Source organism: Astyanax mexicanus, chromosome 20 (assembly GCF_023375975.1).
Source record: "Astyanax mexicanus isolate ESR-SI-001 chromosome 20, AstMex3_surface, whole genome shotgun sequence".
Classification (NCBI taxonomy): domain Eukaryota; kingdom Metazoa; phylum Chordata; class Actinopteri; order Characiformes; family Acestrorhamphidae; genus Astyanax; species Astyanax mexicanus.
In genome coordinates, this window is record NC_064427.1 from 31,778,725 (window position 1) to 31,796,294 (window position 17,570).

At 36.9% G+C, this 17,570-nt stretch overlaps 1 protein-coding gene across 1 annotated transcript; it reads left to right on the forward strand.

The window, feature by feature from the left end:
- Positions 1-2,843: 2,843 nt before the first annotated feature.
- hyou1 (hypoxia up-regulated 1) lies at positions 2,844-17,203 on the forward strand. Its single transcript, XM_022681353.2, has 24 exons — positions 2,844-3,136; positions 4,283-4,355; positions 5,392-5,485; positions 5,616-5,694; positions 5,808-5,962; positions 6,278-6,354; positions 6,461-6,642; positions 7,429-7,544; positions 7,638-7,824; positions 8,152-8,286; positions 8,369-8,451; positions 9,598-9,730; positions 9,860-10,047; positions 10,444-10,582; positions 10,714-10,771; positions 11,375-11,451; positions 11,538-11,705; positions 12,447-12,640; positions 12,774-12,861; positions 12,988-13,244; positions 14,274-14,358; positions 14,460-14,709; positions 14,837-14,941; positions 16,266-17,203. The coding sequence occupies exons 2-24, from the start codon at positions 4,289-4,291 to the stop codon at positions 16,313-16,315; spliced, it is 2,967 nt and encodes a 988-aa protein (XP_022537074.2). The 5' UTR covers positions 2,844-3,136; positions 4,283-4,288; the 3' UTR covers positions 16,316-17,203.
- The last annotated feature ends 367 nt before the right edge of the window (positions 17,204-17,570 follow it).

A 17,570-nucleotide genomic window follows, 5' to 3' on the forward strand; every position in this document is an offset into this window, starting at 1 on the left:
ACGGTCAGGTGTCATGTGAGCGAGCGCAGTTTTATTATTATTTATTTATTTATTTATTCGTTATACCCTTTCAGACCCCTCATTTTGCATTTATCTTTTTTTAGACTTGAAGAGGAAGTTGGGTAAGGAAATTCCCCTCAAAATCCAAAATATACTGTATATTTTTAATAACCCATTTATTTATAAATAAGGAGAGATTTATAATAAATTTAATGAAATGTTATTTTATACGCGATAAACTAAATTTGCGGAAAAAAAACTTTTCCCAAACTTTTGTTTGTACGCACTTAAATAATTATGTACAGTTTTTGACTAATTTTCAACAAATAAAAAAAAATATATGATTCAATCCATCAATATTTTGAAGCTTTAACGTTTAATTTGAATCCCTCTTTTCTTTTTTTCTGTTTGTTTTGTTTGTTTATGTTTGTGTTTTGGTTTTGATGTGCTTGTAATGTTTGTGGTTGTATATGCTGTGTATTTGACCTATTATTGTGTCTATTTCATGCTGCTGGATTCTATTGTATACAAAACTTTAATAAAAATAAAAAAATCCTTTCAAACCCTTTTTTACCGTTTAGGAATGGTTTACTGAATAAAAGGGTTGATATGAAATATAAAACAAAATTACACACAACTGAAATAAAAAACATTAAATATTTAGATTATAGATGATATTATAGATTATTAATATATAAGAGCCTTGTTTTCTGTGCATTAAAGACAAAAAACAGCATTCCTACGTTTTTCACTGGAGAAAATTCAGTTTTGAAAAGAGTTATGGTCTTACACTTACTGACTTACCTAAGTCTTTTCTTTAGAGAAATTACAAATGAAACTTAAAACTGAAGAAAACTGGTACAGGTAGAGTCAAGTCTGGCTGACCCACATGGTAAGACCTTTAACTTAGCTTAACAGTCTCAATTTCAGCAGTGAAATGAGTAAAGAATAAGAGGTCTGACAGGTTAAGTGAACTACTAAGATGAGAAAATAAAAAATCAGCTTATTTGGGCTGTATACCTCACTGCCACTGAACAACTAAAAAATAGGGGTGATATAAAATGTTTGATTGGTAATGTATGTACAGGGATTTTATACCAAAGAAAAATCATACATGTTATATATGTGATATCATACAAAATAATATTGTTGCAAAATCTAAGTCAGCCTTTTTGACTGAGAATGTAAAAACAAAGTAAATCATTACATCGTTGCAAAAATGACAACACAGAAGCATTCAATGTGAGCGAATCATACACCATATTTGCACCAGAGCATATGTTTAAGGAGAGACTGTCTACTTTCAATTCCCCCGTTATATCAGAAAATGACTGCAACCAATAGAGGGAGCCCGCGAGCAACTTCTGAATGAATGGAGGTGAATGGAACTAAATGGCTAAAAACTCTAATATATTATAGCGTCTTACTGCCTGTCCATAATATTTTTTAAATTCTAGAATTTAGAATCAAGTGTTGATTCACAGTTCTGATATTGATACTGTTCTGTGTTGAGGAAGCGAGTACATTATTCTTCAGTATAAAAATGATTAAACATTTATAAACCATGCTCCACATGAACCTATTAATTTTGGAGTCGTTCGAGGGCGCCCTCTGATGGCCAGTATTCTGTCTATAGGTTCTCTGTTTTATATTACTGTTCATAGACTTGTGCAGTGCTGGTCTTGCTCTGTGTTGCATCATTTTCTTGAAAGAATGTAATTTTGCTCCAGTGTGTACTTGTACAATGAAGAAGCGGTAATAAAAGCCTCTTGACTTGACCTAACTTGTTTGCTTTCCTCAAAATATTGTCTAATATAACTCTACTTATATATAACTCCACTTATAACTCTCACATTCACTACAGTAACACTAGAGCCTTACAAGGTTCACTAGAAATGTTCAACACACAACATTTTATTTAAGCCCTTGTTTGCAAAGATAATTCTGTCAAGAAATTTTAACTTGAGCAGTTCATAAATAAGAGACCAGTTACCAACAATAATATTCAATAACCAGAAATGGTACAAGCTGCCAGTGCCTAAAAGGAAAACAAATCTGAAATCTGATTATTTTTTCTTGTATCTTGTTGATGTTGATCATTCAGGTCCAAGCAACAAAAGCAATTCTATGGTGGCTTGCAGCGCAGGCATAAAAATAGCCTAAAAATAACCATTGTGGCAGTTGGAATAAAATCATGGGCTGGGCTTGACTGATAGACTTCTTTTGTCAGAAATTTCTCATAGATATTGAAGAAAGCAAACAAGTTATGTCAAGTCCAGAGGATTTTATTATCGCTTCTTCTTTGTAGAAGTTCACAATGGAGCGAAATTACATTCTTCCAAAATAATGATGTCTATGAAGGGCAAAGTGCAAACAGTACATCTTTAACAAATGCATACTCCATCAGAATTACTATTTAAAATCTTTATACAGTATATACTACACTATATATGAATATATATATATATATATATATATATATATATATATATATATATCAAATTAAAAATTAAACCAACATACCTAATAAAATATGGACGCAGTAAATAACTTTCAAATGTAGCAGCATGAGGACAATCCCTAAAAAAAATTGCCTATATTTGACTTATTTCCGGTGTTTGAACCACAATTTCACAGCACTCAGAACTACAAACAGTCGCACAAACATTCTGTAAAGGCCTTGCTGCGTCACCGCCAGCACGCCCACGGTGTTTTAACGTGGACCAATCAAATAAGCGCGTGTGTGCGGAATATTGTGCTTGGCACGTGGACCAATCAGGGCACGCTGTTTGGCCTTGAAGGGGGCGGGGCCTGTGCGCTGCCGGGTTAGCGCTGATCCTGCGGAGCGGCTCGTTGTGTGGATCCAATGAGATCACGCCGCGTTCAGGGCCCGGTGTCCAGAACGAGCCGGTGACTGCGAGAGGGAGCGATAGAGAGCCGCTGGAGTGTGAGCATAAATTGCAGTCGGCTCATGAGTCTCAGAAAAAACTGCTAAGAGAGGATAAGCTAGTTGTATGAGCCTGTGTATTATTTACCTAATACCTGTCAGAAACAGTCACTTGTACTGCTCGTTTAAGTTAACTAACTTAACTAATTCATCTAACCAAGCTCCCATATAAAAGTTCTGCTGTTCACGGTAAGTTTCATTGCTTTATCTCTGGTTGTGTGGGTTAGCAAGCTAAATAACTTTCTGCTTGTGTTTAGCTGCTGTTTAGGGTTTGCATCTTAAGCTGCTGTTAGCTAACCGTTACTGGATGTGTGGTTAGCTAGGTTAGCAAGCATGGACCTTCCTGTAGCTACTGAGGCTGCTTGCTTGCTAGCTGTAGGTTATGGCTTAGTCAATCTAGCTAGCTAGCGACAGAGCACGTCCAGCTAGCTAGCATGGTTTCCTTTGCTGGCTGTAAATAGTCTGTAGCTTTATTTACACCAGCTCATGACTAAATGACTATCTAGAGACTCGAGAAGCACCTTAAAGTCCTCCACCAGTTAACATAAAGCTTAGCTTAGCTCTTGGCATATGTGCTGTCTGGTTGCTGCTTAAGGTGATAGATAAATAAATTAGTTAGCTAGCTAAAGGTCTATCTATAACACCCCCATATCATCTCTCCTCTCCTCAGTAGTCAATGTGAGCAGGCCGCCTCAACTGTACCCCCACTATTAGACAAAGCGCAAGAAAAGCCTAGAAGTTTCCATACTTTCCAACACTCTTTGTTGGTCCACTGCTGATGAAAGCTGCTAAATCTCTTCATGCAATGTGCATGATATCATATACATATAATATCGTATGATGCATGTGATATGATGCACATAATATGATGCACCTGCTTGATAAGCCAGCTATGTTTTCTCTATTGTAATGAGGCCCACGTGTTTTACAGCTTTTCCCCACGTCTGTAGGCGGGATCAGTCCAATAGGATGTTAGCCTTCATTGCAACACGTTTCATGTTCAAAGAGCAAGACGGAGGAAGTCATGTTCTTTGCAGAATGCTATTCTAAAGCCAAAGCAGTTTTGCTTCTTCTCTCACTGTGATGTAGTGCTCTTCCATATGTTTGAGATGATAGCCTATAGCTCTCACAATGTATGAGCTTACCTGTCTGCACCAGGAGCAGGTGATAACCCCTTCAAAAAATAGTTAAGCTACAGTAGGTGTTGTAACTTTAGTAGTTTGAGGTAGAATAGAGAATGCACATAGTGTTTACATCAATGCAGTTGATTTCATGGATCCAGTGTGAAACAACTAATTTTCTTTTGAACTAATCTTCTTTTTAAATCTCTTTCAGGTGACAATGAGGGAAAAGCTGCCGTTATGGGTGCTGTTTTGCCTTGCTTTAGCACACCTGCCTTCTCCAACAGGTGACGTACACATTACACTCTAAATACTGATAAAAGTTCCCAAGATAGATCATTTGAGAGTACGAGAGAGAGCACATTTCCTCCCCACTTCCCTCTTAGTGTAATGTATCAGAGCAGAGTCACTGCTCTTTCCTCCAAATCTGTTGGCTGCCAAGTGATGTTGCATCAACGGAGAAAAGAGAAGCAGGTTGCCTTTCATGTTTTGGAGGAGGCATGTGCTAGCCTTCATCCTCCCAGTTTTGCAGGGAATGTTTGTTATAGAGGTAGTTTATAGAACTGGGAATTGGATAATTGCCCTTTCTATTTAAGTAGAAGGTAGGGTTAAATTAGATTTAATTTAATTTAAAAAGCCTGAATGGTCATGCTGCCCTTTACAAATGTATCACCATAATTTAATTGTGGTTAGGATACGCTTTTTTTTTGGCCAGGCAGTGTATTTTAAGTATTGGTTTAAGTCATATTTGTGGATGGTTTACATCTGTGGCTTTCAGTTCCCCCACCAAGCTCCTTTTTGGTGAGTGAAGATATTTCCAATTTTAATAGTTGCTTCCTCTTCGGCTGGTGATATAGTTACTGCATTTGTGTACACATGATTTCTTACTCAGTAACCTTGTAACTTGTAGGTGTATCAATTGGGTACAGTGTACATGCAGGACACACCAAAACAGTGGGGCGTGTAGGGGGGAGTGTAGGCACTCGACAGCATCAAAATGTGTTGTAGTGGCTGTAGCAGAGACATGTACTTCTAAATATTTGATTTACCAGCCTTAAGTAGCATGTAAAAGACGCTACTCTTATATTTTCTCCCCAAAGGCTAATTTCATTTTATTTCATCTTGTTTACATTATGTGCATAGTGAAGTTTTTTTTATGCTCAGTGTTCTTTGGTTTCCCCTTTAGTAATGTGTGTAGCACACAGGTGTGCAAACGCTTATGTACATAATGCTTCCTGTTGTCTATATGAGCGCATGGCAAACAGCAAGTATATCTCTAGCAGCAGGAATCCACATGTAACCTGTTACTTTTCTGTTCAACAGCTTCTGTTGCTGTAATGTCTGTCGACCTGGGAAGCGAATGGATGAAAATAGCTATAGTTAAACCTGGAGTGCCAATGGAAATTGTTCTAAACAAGTATGTAAAATATTTATATGCTACATTCTCACCAGTAATTAGATATCCTTTTTCTGGTTATACTTTATCAAGTATGTTCTCTCCCAAGGTCAGAGAGAATAATCTGTTTTTTTTTTTCTCAATTCTTCAGAGAGTCTAGAAGGAAAACTCCAGTTGCCGTGTGCTTAAAAGAAAATGAAAGACTGTTTGGAGACGGGGCTTTGGGAGTGGTGAGTCATTGAGCACTACTTGTACAATTTGACATTTTTAGATAGTGGTGAAATTTGAGAGACACTTAATTATAATTATTATAATTTAATGATAATTATTTGTGTTATTATAGTCTGTGAAGAATCCCAAAGTGGTCTACAGATATATCCAGAACCTCCTGGGGAAGACAGCTGAAAACCCACAGGTTGCGCAGTACCAGAAACATTTTCCTGAGCACCAGATTGTGAAAGATGAAAAGAGAGGAACAGTGTATTTCAAGTATTCAGAGTGAGTATTTTGAGTATGTTTTTGTTAATATGGTTAGTCCTTACTGTGCAGTGTGTGTGTGTCTTAATTAGATATTGCCCATTGTATTTATTTGTGTGTATTTTGGCCAGTCATGCTGTTATGTCCTTTTGTCTGCTCCCCTCACATACATGTGCCAAACAACTGCCAAATTATACCCATATTAATAGAATACAGTTTTAATACTGCTGTATTCCAAAGTAGGACAAACAAAATCGTTTTAATGATTGTAGGTCCTTTACATACTAAGAGCTTTCTGCAGAAAGTGATTCTGATGTTTATATTATTGTTTTTCAGAGAGATGCAGTATTCTCCAGTGGAAATCTTGGGCATGGTTCTGAACTACTCTTCTGGTCTGGCTCAGGATTTTGCAGGTTTGCCTATTCAAATGTTCCTTTTTGGTTAGACTGCTTTAGTAAAATACAGCTGCAAGCTGTGAAAGGCATTGTTTTGAAATAATTTTATTTTCTGTGTTTACAGAACAGCCTATTAAAGATGCAGTGATCACCGTCCCAGCCTTTTTTAACCAGGCAGAACGTAGGGCAGTTCTACAGGCTGCTCAGATGGCAGGTTTGAAGGTCCTTCAGTTGATTAATGACAACACAGCTGTGGCTTTGAACTATGGAGTCTTCAGGAGGAAAGATATCAACTCTACTGCCCAGGTGCATTATATTAAAGGAGTAGTTTGACCCAAAAGAAATCAAACATACATTTTGTTTTTATCCTTACTATATCTTATATAATATATTATTATACAGCAATATATAATAAGAAAATAAGAAACCACATAAAAAAAAGTTTCTTTGATTTTATCAAAAAAAAAAAAAAGAAATATAATCAAGAGGATGATGGATGATCACAAGCCATCAAACCAAGCTGAACTGCTTAAATTTTGCACCAGGAGTAAAATAAAGTTATCCAAAAGCAGTGTGCAAGACTTGTGGTGGAGAACATGCCAAGATGCATTAAAAAACTGTGATTTTAATAACCATGGTTATGCCACCAAATATTGATTTCTGAACATTTAAAACTTTATACATATGAACTTGTTTTCTTTGCATTATTTAAGGTCTAAAAGCTCTGCATCTTTTTTATTACAGCCATTTCTCATATTTTGCAGATAAATGCTCTAAATGACACTATTTTTATTTGGAAATTGGGAGAAATGTAATGTTGTCCTTAGTTTATAGAATACAACAACAATGTTCATTTTACTTAAACATCTACCTATAAATAGCAAAATCAGAGAAACTGATTCAGAAACTGAAGTGGTCTCTTATTTTTTTTTTCAGAGCTGTATATTATAAATGTGATCAAAATGGGTAAATTAGGTTGGATTATTCACTCACCTTAATAATAAAGTTTTATGTAAATTTAGACAAATTGATTGAAGTGACTTGAACTGGTATTCACTCTTTCATTTTCTCTCCTTGTTCATCTCTGTGCAGAATGTGATGTTCTATGACATGGGATCTGGCAGCACAACGGCCACAGTTGTCACTTACCAGACGGTGAAGACCAAAGAGTCTGGCACCCAACCTCAGCTGCAGATCCGTGGAGTCGGGTCAGTGTCTCTCATTGGGCTTATATTCCTCTACAGGACAAGTATCTTATATGATGGCTGGGCTTGATGTACCTGTTTTTTTTTGTTGTCCAGCTTTGATAGGACACTGGGAGGATTTGAGATGGAGCTGAGACTGAGAGACCACCTGGCTAAACTCTTTAATGAGCAGAAGAAATCTACAAAGGATGTGCGGGAGAACCTGCGTGCCATGGCCAAGCTGCTGAAGGAGGCTCAGAGGCTCAAGACTGTGCTGAGTGCCAATGCTGAACATGTAGCTCAGGTAGGAAAAAGCAAGATCTGGGCAGGTAATAAACACCTACCTCACAATGCTTTAAAAGGAGGACATAAGATATTTGCTGTAGATTGTCTTATTAGGATTAGATTTGTATTGACAAGTGTGTAGGTAAAACAGTGGTCTGTGACTTTTATATCTTGAATATCAATATATTTGAAACTATCTTATACAAGATAAAAAAATAGTGTTGTCACACAAGTTACTGTCTGCTTAACCTCCCCCTACCTGTGAATCCTTTAGAGCATAAATGCATGTTCTGGTAATTATTTGTGTAGATTCAGTGTGTTGATACTTGTTGTCATATTTTTTCAGATTGAGGGGTTGATGGATGACATTGACTTCAAGGCAAAGGTGACTCGTGCTGAGTTTGAGGCTCTGTGTCCTGATCTGTTTGAGAGAGTGCCTGGGCCAGTACAGCAGGCACTAGCTTCTTCTGAGATGTCTATGGTGAGAGTTCTTCTTAATACTATTTAAATGCAAGTTTTGTTTCTGGACCGATTTTAAGTGTTAATCTGTCTTTGTCCTGCAGGATGAGATTGAACAGGTCATATTGGTTGGAGGAGCCACTCGAGTTCCCAAGGTTCAGGAAGTCCTCCTTAAAGCAGTGGGAAGGTAAGTTTTGCTCAATTAGTAGCATCGCACATCTTTATAGAGTTGTTTAGACTCTAGTACTCGGCATTTATAACAATGAATATTGTTAACTTATATATGCAAGCCAGCAAAACTTTATACAATACACTATTTTCAAATGTTTTTTAGAGTATTAAGTTAATACAGTTTCTTCAAGTTGCAATCATTGCTGTGATATATATGTGTGTATGCACACAGAGAGCTTGTCTAGGTTCTGTAGAAATGTCTTTTAAAATATTAAATGACTCTCTGGAGCAGGTAAACATAAATATATTGGAAACATATCTAATTCCAGGGATTGGCTAGATATAGGGACTAATAAACCCCCTTCATTGAGCTGTGGGACAGTCTGTTCTTAAATGATTGTCCATTTAGGAATGTGGTTAGGGAGCCCCCCCCCCCTCCCCCCCAAAGACTGTATATAACATAACCGCTTCTGCCAAAAAAATAGCCTATGAGCTGTCTTTGCATCAAGATTCTGTACAGCTAAAATTATTTTTTTAATAGGAATTAACCTTTTGACTGCATAGATGATCCCAATGCTAGTTTTGAATTGTTAAAAACAAACCTTTTTAATTCCAAAAATGACTTTTGTCTGATTTTATTATAGCTACTTATTGCACTTTTTGTCCAGAAGGTGGTGCTCAAGGCCTGTAGAAATCTGTTGTCTTGTACTCTGTCATCAGTTGAGTGACTGGTTAAGTGCTAGCTTTATTATGGATCACATCCATCAAACCAAGCTGAACTGCTTGAATTTTTGCGCCAGGAGTAGCATAAAGTTATCTAAAAGCAGTGTATAAGACTGGTGAAGGAGAACATGCCAAGATGCATTATTTGAGGTCTGAAAGCTCTGCATCTTTTCTGTTATTTCAGCCATTTCTCATTTTCTGCAAATAAATGCTCTAAATGACAATATTTTTATTTGGAATTTGGGAGAAATGTTGTCCGTTGTTTATAGAATAAAACAACAACGTTCATTTTACTCAAACATAAACATTTAGCAAAATCAGAGAAACTGATTCAGAAATTAAATTGTGGCTTAGTGCTTTCCAGAGCTGTAATTTTTTTCTTTATTTTCATACTTTTTGAGTGATGTAATGTCTTACAGCTATGTCTTGTTTTGTGCAGAGAGGAGCTGGCGAAGAATATAAATGCTGATGAGGCAGCAGCTATGGGTGCAGTGTACCAGGCTGCAGCTCTCAGTAAAGCATTTAAAGTGAAGCCCTTCCTGGTCCGAGATGCAGCTGTTTTCCCAGTACAGGTAAGGACAACAGCTTCACTATTCTTTATTTAGTTTAAAAATGCAATCACTTTTTTTTTTTTTAAGCACAGCATATTTCTAGCTTATTTTTGATAACACCATTTTTTCCTTGATAACACTTCTGTTCAGGTGGAGTTCAGCCGTGAGACTGAAGAAGAGGATGGTGTGAAGGGAGTTAAGCACAACAAACGCATCCTGTTTCAGAGAATGGCACCTTACCCCCAGCGCAAAGTCATCACCTTCAACCGTTACAATGACGACTTTGATTTTTACATCAACTATGGGGATCTCAGCTTCCTAAGCCAGGATGATCTGAAGTGAGTTTATTTCACTGTAGTGTAGCATATAAGCTAAGAAAGTGAAAATATGCAAAATACATGTGCATGGGAGACCTTAATTATTCAATTAAATTAAGCAGTCTAGCATCTATAGAGAGGTTTTCCATGAGAGGTTCATATTATATATATATATATATATATATATATATATATATATATATATATATATATATATATATATATATATATATATATATATATATAATATTAGTGTTTGTTTTTCTTTTTTATATATATATATATATATTTATTAGTGTTTGTTTTTCTTTTAAGGCCAAGGTTGCTGTAACACTAGATACACAAGATAAATGTAAAGTGGCACATTTTCAGGATATTAGATATACAGCAGCTACTCATCCTTGTTTTCTCCCTCAGGATGTTTGGCTCTCAGAACCTGACAACGGTCAAGCTCTCTGGAGTGGGAAACAGCTTCAAGAAGAACTCTGACGCGGAGTCTAAAGGAATCAAGGCTCATTTCAACATGGATGAGAGTGGTGTGCTCATTCTTGACAGGGTAAGTTAAATCCTATCCGCTTATTTATGTATTCAGCTCTGTATGTTTGGATAGTCTTAGTAAGTACTAATAGGAAATCTACCATTATTAAGATTGATTAGTAGTTAATGGAAATGTTCTTTTTGTTGCAGGTGGAGTCTGTGTTTGAAACTATTGTAGAGGAGAAGGAAGAAGAATCAACTCTGACAAGTAGGTTAAAACATCAATTATTTTTCCTAGTCACAATCATAAATTGAAGTGGGGCTAGGAGGTTAATTGAATGAATTTGATTGATTAATTAAATTACTGTTAGAATGAGATTTTCAAAATCTTTATGTACAAAAGCTACCGGAGTGAATCACAGGAAATAGACTTCTATGTGGCAGTGATTTTCATATTTAACTGAAATTTAAGGAAATTATATTTGCACCATGTTTAATATAAAAGCTGTGTGTAAGGTTTAAGGGTGCTGCTTACTATTTGTAAAAAATGACATTAAATTTAAAGGAAACAGTAGCTTCCACATCACTTTAAATGGTGCTGTTTACAAAAAAAATATGAACTTATAAAAGTTATGAACTTACCGGTAGTTATGAACTAAAAATTGAAATCGCTCATATGCTCATATGTTTGACAAATATCAAGATTTCTTTTCTTTACAATATTGTTCAGCCCTACATTAAAACTATAACCACGTTTCCCATAGTTGTTTACAAAATAAGGGTTATATATTATGTTTTCTTTTTTTATATGTATTATTTATCTTTACAATTTTGTGGCATCACACATCTCCTCCTTTTTCTCCTTTTAAAGAACTGGGGAACACCATTTCCAGTCTTTTTGGAGGTGGGAGCTCCGAGCCCAGTGCCAATGTGACTGAACCCGTGCAGGTAAATGGGTGTGTTTTCGCCTTCCACATGTTTGCTATTGTATGACTAGTTGCCTAAACGTTCCTAAAGGTCATGCTTTGTTATAGGATGAGGAGGAGGTGCCTCCTGAATCTGGCAAAGATCAGGATGAACCAGTGGAGAAGCCAGACGAGTCTGCGAAGGAGAAACCTGACACAGAGGAGAAAACCGAAGAAGAGCCTCAGACTGAGGAGAAGAAACCAGATAAAGAAGGCTCTGACAAAGAACAGCCTGAGGTGAGAAAACTCTGAACTAATCTGTATTGACTGTGTTCTTTAAATGTAGTGCACTGTATAGTGTTTTGGCCATTAGTGCGTCACATAGGCTCTCAATTTTTAATCACCTGTGATCGTGTTCTGGTTACTAAAATTTCTTTTTATTTCATTCCTTTACAGCACTTGGAATTGGATAGTATCGGAATGTAGAATAAAAGAATAAGAGCCATGTGAAAATACGGCAATTTTATATTTATTTAATGGTTTATTACTTTTAACCCTTTAAAGTCTGAACTATCAAGTAATCGCCAGTTTGCATAGGTTACATTTTGTATCATATTTAACATAGTTCAAATGTATTGCTCTTTACAGTATATTGTTAAACAACTGAAATGTAAAACATTATTAAGAATTATTTAACTCCTTAAACTAGTGCTGGGTGATTTTATGATCCTAAACTCCAAAATTTTACCTTTGTTATAATTTAATGAACAATTTTATTTAAGCTATTTAATTTGCTTAGTTGGCTCATTGCTTGAGTTCTTCTCCATTTTGCTTCAATGTTGCTGGATGGATTACGTAGTCACATGTGTGCTTCGATTGTGGCTTAGCAATCATCATACCTTGTGGAATCATATATACAGTGAAATCTTAGGCTTCATATGAAAGTATGTATATTTGTTTAAATACATAGTTAATTAATAAAGTAATCATCTAATTCCAATATCTAATCTCTTCATACCCTATGTCCTGATCAATCAGGAAGAAAAGGAGGCAGAGAAAGCTGAAAAGACTGATGAAGTTAAAACAAATGGCGCACAAGAGGAGGAGAAGGAGGCAGAGAAGAAAGCCAAACCTCAAAAGAAGAGCAAAATATCTGTCGATATTGGAGTGGACCTAGAGGTTAATGATGTGCTTGATCCCAGTTTGGAAGACATTGTTGCCTCCAGAAAGAAGTAAGTATCTCAGTTTGGTGTGATGTTCTTTCTTCAGAATACAGTCCATGTTTGCGACTCAATATTTTAATTTATTATAAATGTTTAAAAACTTCACAAACGATTTCACTTTCCCACACTTTTTCTCTGTCAGGCTACAGGATCTGACCAACCGTGATCTGGAGAAACAGGAGAGGGAGAAGACCCTGAACAGCCTGGAGGCATTCATCTTTGAGACTCAGGTATAGTCAGTCTATTTTTGCAGCTATTGTGTTTTTTCTTCACCCACCCAGTACAGTGAGTGATACGGATAGTGTAGCGTTAAAATGCCAGATTCATAAGTATCCCCTCCCCTTCTCACTTTCCAGGATAAGCTTTACCAGGACGAGTACCAGGCTGTGGTCACCGAAGAGGAGAAGGAGGATATTTCTGCAAAGTTGAGCGCCGCATCGTCGTGGATGGATGAAGAGGGCTACACAGCAGGCACCAAAGAACTGAAGGAAAAACTGTCTGAGTTGAAGAAGCTGTGTAAGGCCATGTTTTTTCGCGTGGAGGAGAGGAAAAAGTGGCCGGACAGGCTAGCAGCGCTTGACAGCATGCTCAACCACTCCACAATCTTTCTGAAGTGAGTAAGAGCTCACAGGATGGGGCTGATTTTAGCCAAAGCTAGATCAGATTCTAATGTTGCTTTTAGTATAGGCAATACCATTGCAGTTTGTTAACAGCTGCCCTTTATTGAACATTTCCTCACGCCAGCACTTTTCCAATAGTTAATTTATTTATATTTATACATATAACAGAATGTGTTTACAAATTTACGCCATAATTTTTTTTAACCCCTTTTGGGGGACAGTTTACCCAACCCCTATTGATATGAGGCCCCTCAGGAATGCTCCCAAGATTATGACAGTGAAGCCACAACACGTAAAGTCCGACACTTGTGATTCTGGGAAAGAGCAAAGCCAGATGCTTTCTTTTGTATTCCGGCTGTGGGTGGATGGCAAGCAGCGTAATCTGGGATTCGAACTAGGGATCATAGTGACCACACTGTGACCTATTGAATCTAGCAATGACTGTTGTAAGGACTAAAGGGTTGGCAAATTAGCATGTGGTCTAATATGCCCTTGCCGTCCTGATCAGTCAGTACAATTAAGTCTTACTTTAGTCTTTTAAGGCTTTAAACTATGATTAAGAATGTTTTCTTAAAGGTAACTTTGGTAAACCAATCGAAATCATACATCTTTTATAATGGCAATATCTTGTATAGATCTCTTTAAAATGGTTTACTGGGGACTCAGAGTTGCTCAGCAGGGCAAGATGCTGACCTCTTGGAACAAGAATCACAAACTCAAATCGCCAAATTGCGAGTCACCACTCCATTATGATGCTGGATAGCACAGGCATCTGTTAGCTGATGTATCAGATCTGGGGATCCACTGCTTTCCTCAAAACATGCTGGCTTCCCAGTTATGCTGCATTGAAGGCAGTTTGTAAAGAGGTGGTGGCGTATCAGAGGAGCATTGCGAGCAAAGGGGGAACCCTAGTAAGAGAGTGGGTTAATTGGCTTAAGGTAACATTGGGGAGCAAATAGAACTGGTGATTTCTGTAATATGCAAGTTGTTGATGTAGAATGTTTTTTTTTTTCCCTGTATAGGAGTGCTAAAATGATTCCAGAAGATGACCAGATTTTTACCGAAGTTGAACTGAAGACCCTGGAGAAAGTTATCAATGAAACTACGGTGTGTAATAACAGCTATCAGAACTTGTTTCTCCCTTATACTGATGATGATGATTTATTATTATTATCATTATTATTAATTATTTGCTTAATTGTTAATAGGACTGGAAGAATGAGACTGTTGCTGAGCAGGAAAAACGATCCCCTACAGAGAAACCTGTTCTGCTTTCTAAAGAAATTGAGGCCAAACTCTCACTCCTGGACCGGGAGGTCAACTACCTGCTAAACAAGGCTAAATTTGCCAAGCCTAAGCCCAAACCAAAACCTAAAGACAAGAACTCCACCAGCACAGAAAGCAACAAAACCAGCAGTGCAGACTCTGAGAAAGTCATCCCTCCGAAGAATGAGACAGGTAAAATCAATTTTCTGTGGTTTTGGAGAACGCTGCAGTTTTACAATTTTAGCGCTACTGTGTTTGTTTTTGTCTTGATTTTGCTGTCTGTGAGATTGGTGCATTCTAATACTTTGTGATGTTTCAGAGGGAGTCGAGGAGGCAATACCAGCAGAAGAACCCCCTACTGAGGAGAATACAAATGAAGAGCCAGAGACTGAGCAAAAAGTAGTAGAAGAAACGGAAGGCACAGGTAATTACATTTACTAAGTCATACTTTACATACACACTAGACGGGTTATTATCTTACTGCAAATTTAGTCAGAGTAAATTTGCACCAGTTGAGAGAGGTTTTTACATTTTTAAAACCTTAATAGCTCAGTGGTTTTTTTTTTCAGCAGTGGAGGGAATGCTTATTGAAGGAATTGCCATCATATTCTCCAGAGATGGCTTGAACTCTCCACAGATTATAAGCAGCTGAATAAAATAAACACAAGGGACAAAGCACAAGGGAATACTTTCATTTAAAACTATCATGTCTTGCCAGAACATGAGTAATAAGATGGGCAAGCCTGCCATACAGGAATAAATGCACAGCAGAGAATAAGAAAGCATGAGCCAATTCATCACTTGAATTGAATTCCTACTGTTTATGTTAGGAAATGCTTCTTTACTCAGGGATTGGCTACTTTACTCAGTACTAATTCAGATGCACTTTGTCTTTTTAAATGTAGTGTAGTAGGTGTTTAGGCCTAGCCATAATTATGAGTTTGCTATTTCACTGCAAATCTCATTGGCTACGATTACACACAGATTTATAATCCATTAACAGTTGGACTAATAGCTCAATCTGAATAAAGCATGACCATGTAAACACTTTAATCGAAATAGAGTAGTCCAAATGAGGCCATTCAGGATACAATTTCTATCCAAGCAAACAAGGTAGATAATCCTTTAAATAATCTGTAAATAAATAGAAGAATAATAGTCTTGTAAACACTGGTACACGACACTGGTACCCGATTAGATTTACAAAGCTGAACATTAGTCCTCCCTTTCATCCACTGGTTCCTAGTCATGGACTGTGTGACTGGCATCCAGCTCACTTGCCTCTGAATGTTCGAAGACATGGAGGACATAAGCTAACAAGGAAATGTGAATTAGGTTGTCCTGAGTCTGCCATAATTTTAACGCTGTTAAAGAAACAAACTAACAAACATACCAACTGCCAACTCTCGAAACATCGCGAGTTGCCAGTTGCTGTTGCTCCTTTCACACTGGCTGGCATCACATGATGCTTGTTGTTATCGTCATGGTTACATGTAGACTAAGCGATACTACACATGCGTGTCATGTTATAATCAGATTGTTTGTATATATGAATGCTACAAGTAGAGTTTACTCAGACTATAGAGGAAAGTGTACATATAAACACCTGAGTCAGATTCTAGAATCAGAATTAATTCATTCGGATTGGAGGAAAGCATGTAAACATAGCTATTGTGTCTCTATAAATAAATGTCTGCATAATTTTTTTTTTGTGTGTGTTTTTTTTTTTTTTTTTTTTTTTTTTACAGAAACATCGGACAAGAGTAATTCAGAAGACCACATATCGGATGAATTATAACAACTGGAACTCTTGAGATATTTTGTTGTCTATTTATTGACTGTGTTAAAGTTTCAAATCTGCTTCCGTTTCTTTTCTCCCAGCACCACAACAACCATGTACCATCAGTTCAGCTTAGATCATGTCGACATTTTCAGTTGTAAGTCATGTTCTCTATTTAAGTGCAAACTGACTGAAATCTAGAGGCCGTTCCAGGAAAGCTTGAGAAAGATGAAATTTTGAGTTATGCTTCATCCTGCCGAGCTGTGAAATGTGCAGACAGCTAGCTTTCCTCTGCTTTCTTTCAATATATCAATGCCCATGTTCGTCTCTCTCAACAACCACAGAGGAATGATCTCACACCCTGGAATGTTCTCATTATCTTCGTAAATATTTTAACCCTTTTTTTCTTGGTTAAAGTCTAGAATTTCACTGGAAAGCTAATGGCAAAATTTGAAATTACAGTAACAGGTACACAACAAGTAGCACTATGAATTTTCTAAAGACTGGTTAAGGCACTATTGAAAACCCTCAAAGGACTATATGGCTCATGTTTATTTCAGTATTCAGTCTGCTCATAAGACTGCACTCTCTGCAATCTCTATTTACTGAAGTCCCCCATACGTGCTGTTTATGTTAAAATATGTGAAACTTGGAACATTCTCCTTTTTTTTTTACTGCACTGACTTTCAAGATTTTTTTCCTTTTTTTTTTTTTTACTTTACACCTTTTTGCTGTACAAGGAAGAAAAAGTACAATTCCTTTCTTCCTTCCCTCCTGTTCATCATTTCATTTCACCATTTCATTGTCCTTGTGTTGCCAGTCTGTTGGGGAAAGAGTATCTAATGTCTGGGAAAGGGATATTTTGTTTCTGAACTGTTAATAAAATCTTTTTTTAAAAAACAAAAACCTCACATGTTGTGTAATCTTTCATTATTGTATCTGGTGAATCGTATTTTCAACCTAATGTGCTACAACAATATCTGTTTCATTACATAGTCTGTTACTTAAACTAGTGTTATATTTCTAATAAGGGGTCATATCTGTATCGGCAGATCAAGTTTAAAAAACGTTTTCAGTAGGCAGGTGATTCTAAATAGTTCAGAGTAGATGTGTAGCAGGGTGGGTGACAATGTTGCTTTTTGTGTTGTAGACTGGCGGTACCAGGAGGGGTATTGGGGGAAGTGTTAGGGCTACATGGCCCTTCAAAATTAGATTTTTTTTTGGAGGCACACTTACAACAGAGGGGTGCCAATTGTTGGCAAGATTTGACAAG

Excerpts from the sequence above, each read along its gene's own strand:
- hyou1 (XM_022681353.2), top strand. The coding sequence starts at position 4,289 with ATGAGGGAAAAGCTGCCGTTATGGGTGCTGTTTTGCCTTGCTTTAGCA. Across the intron at positions 9,731-9,859 it reads CAGCTGTTTTCCCAGTACAG|GTGGAGTTCAGCCGTGAGAC; the intron begins GTAAGGACAACA and ends ACTTCTGTTCAG. Across the intron at positions 10,772-11,374 it reads AGAAGAATCAACTCTGACAA|AACTGGGGAACACCATTTCC; the intron begins GTAGGTTAAAAC and ends CTCCTTTTAAAG.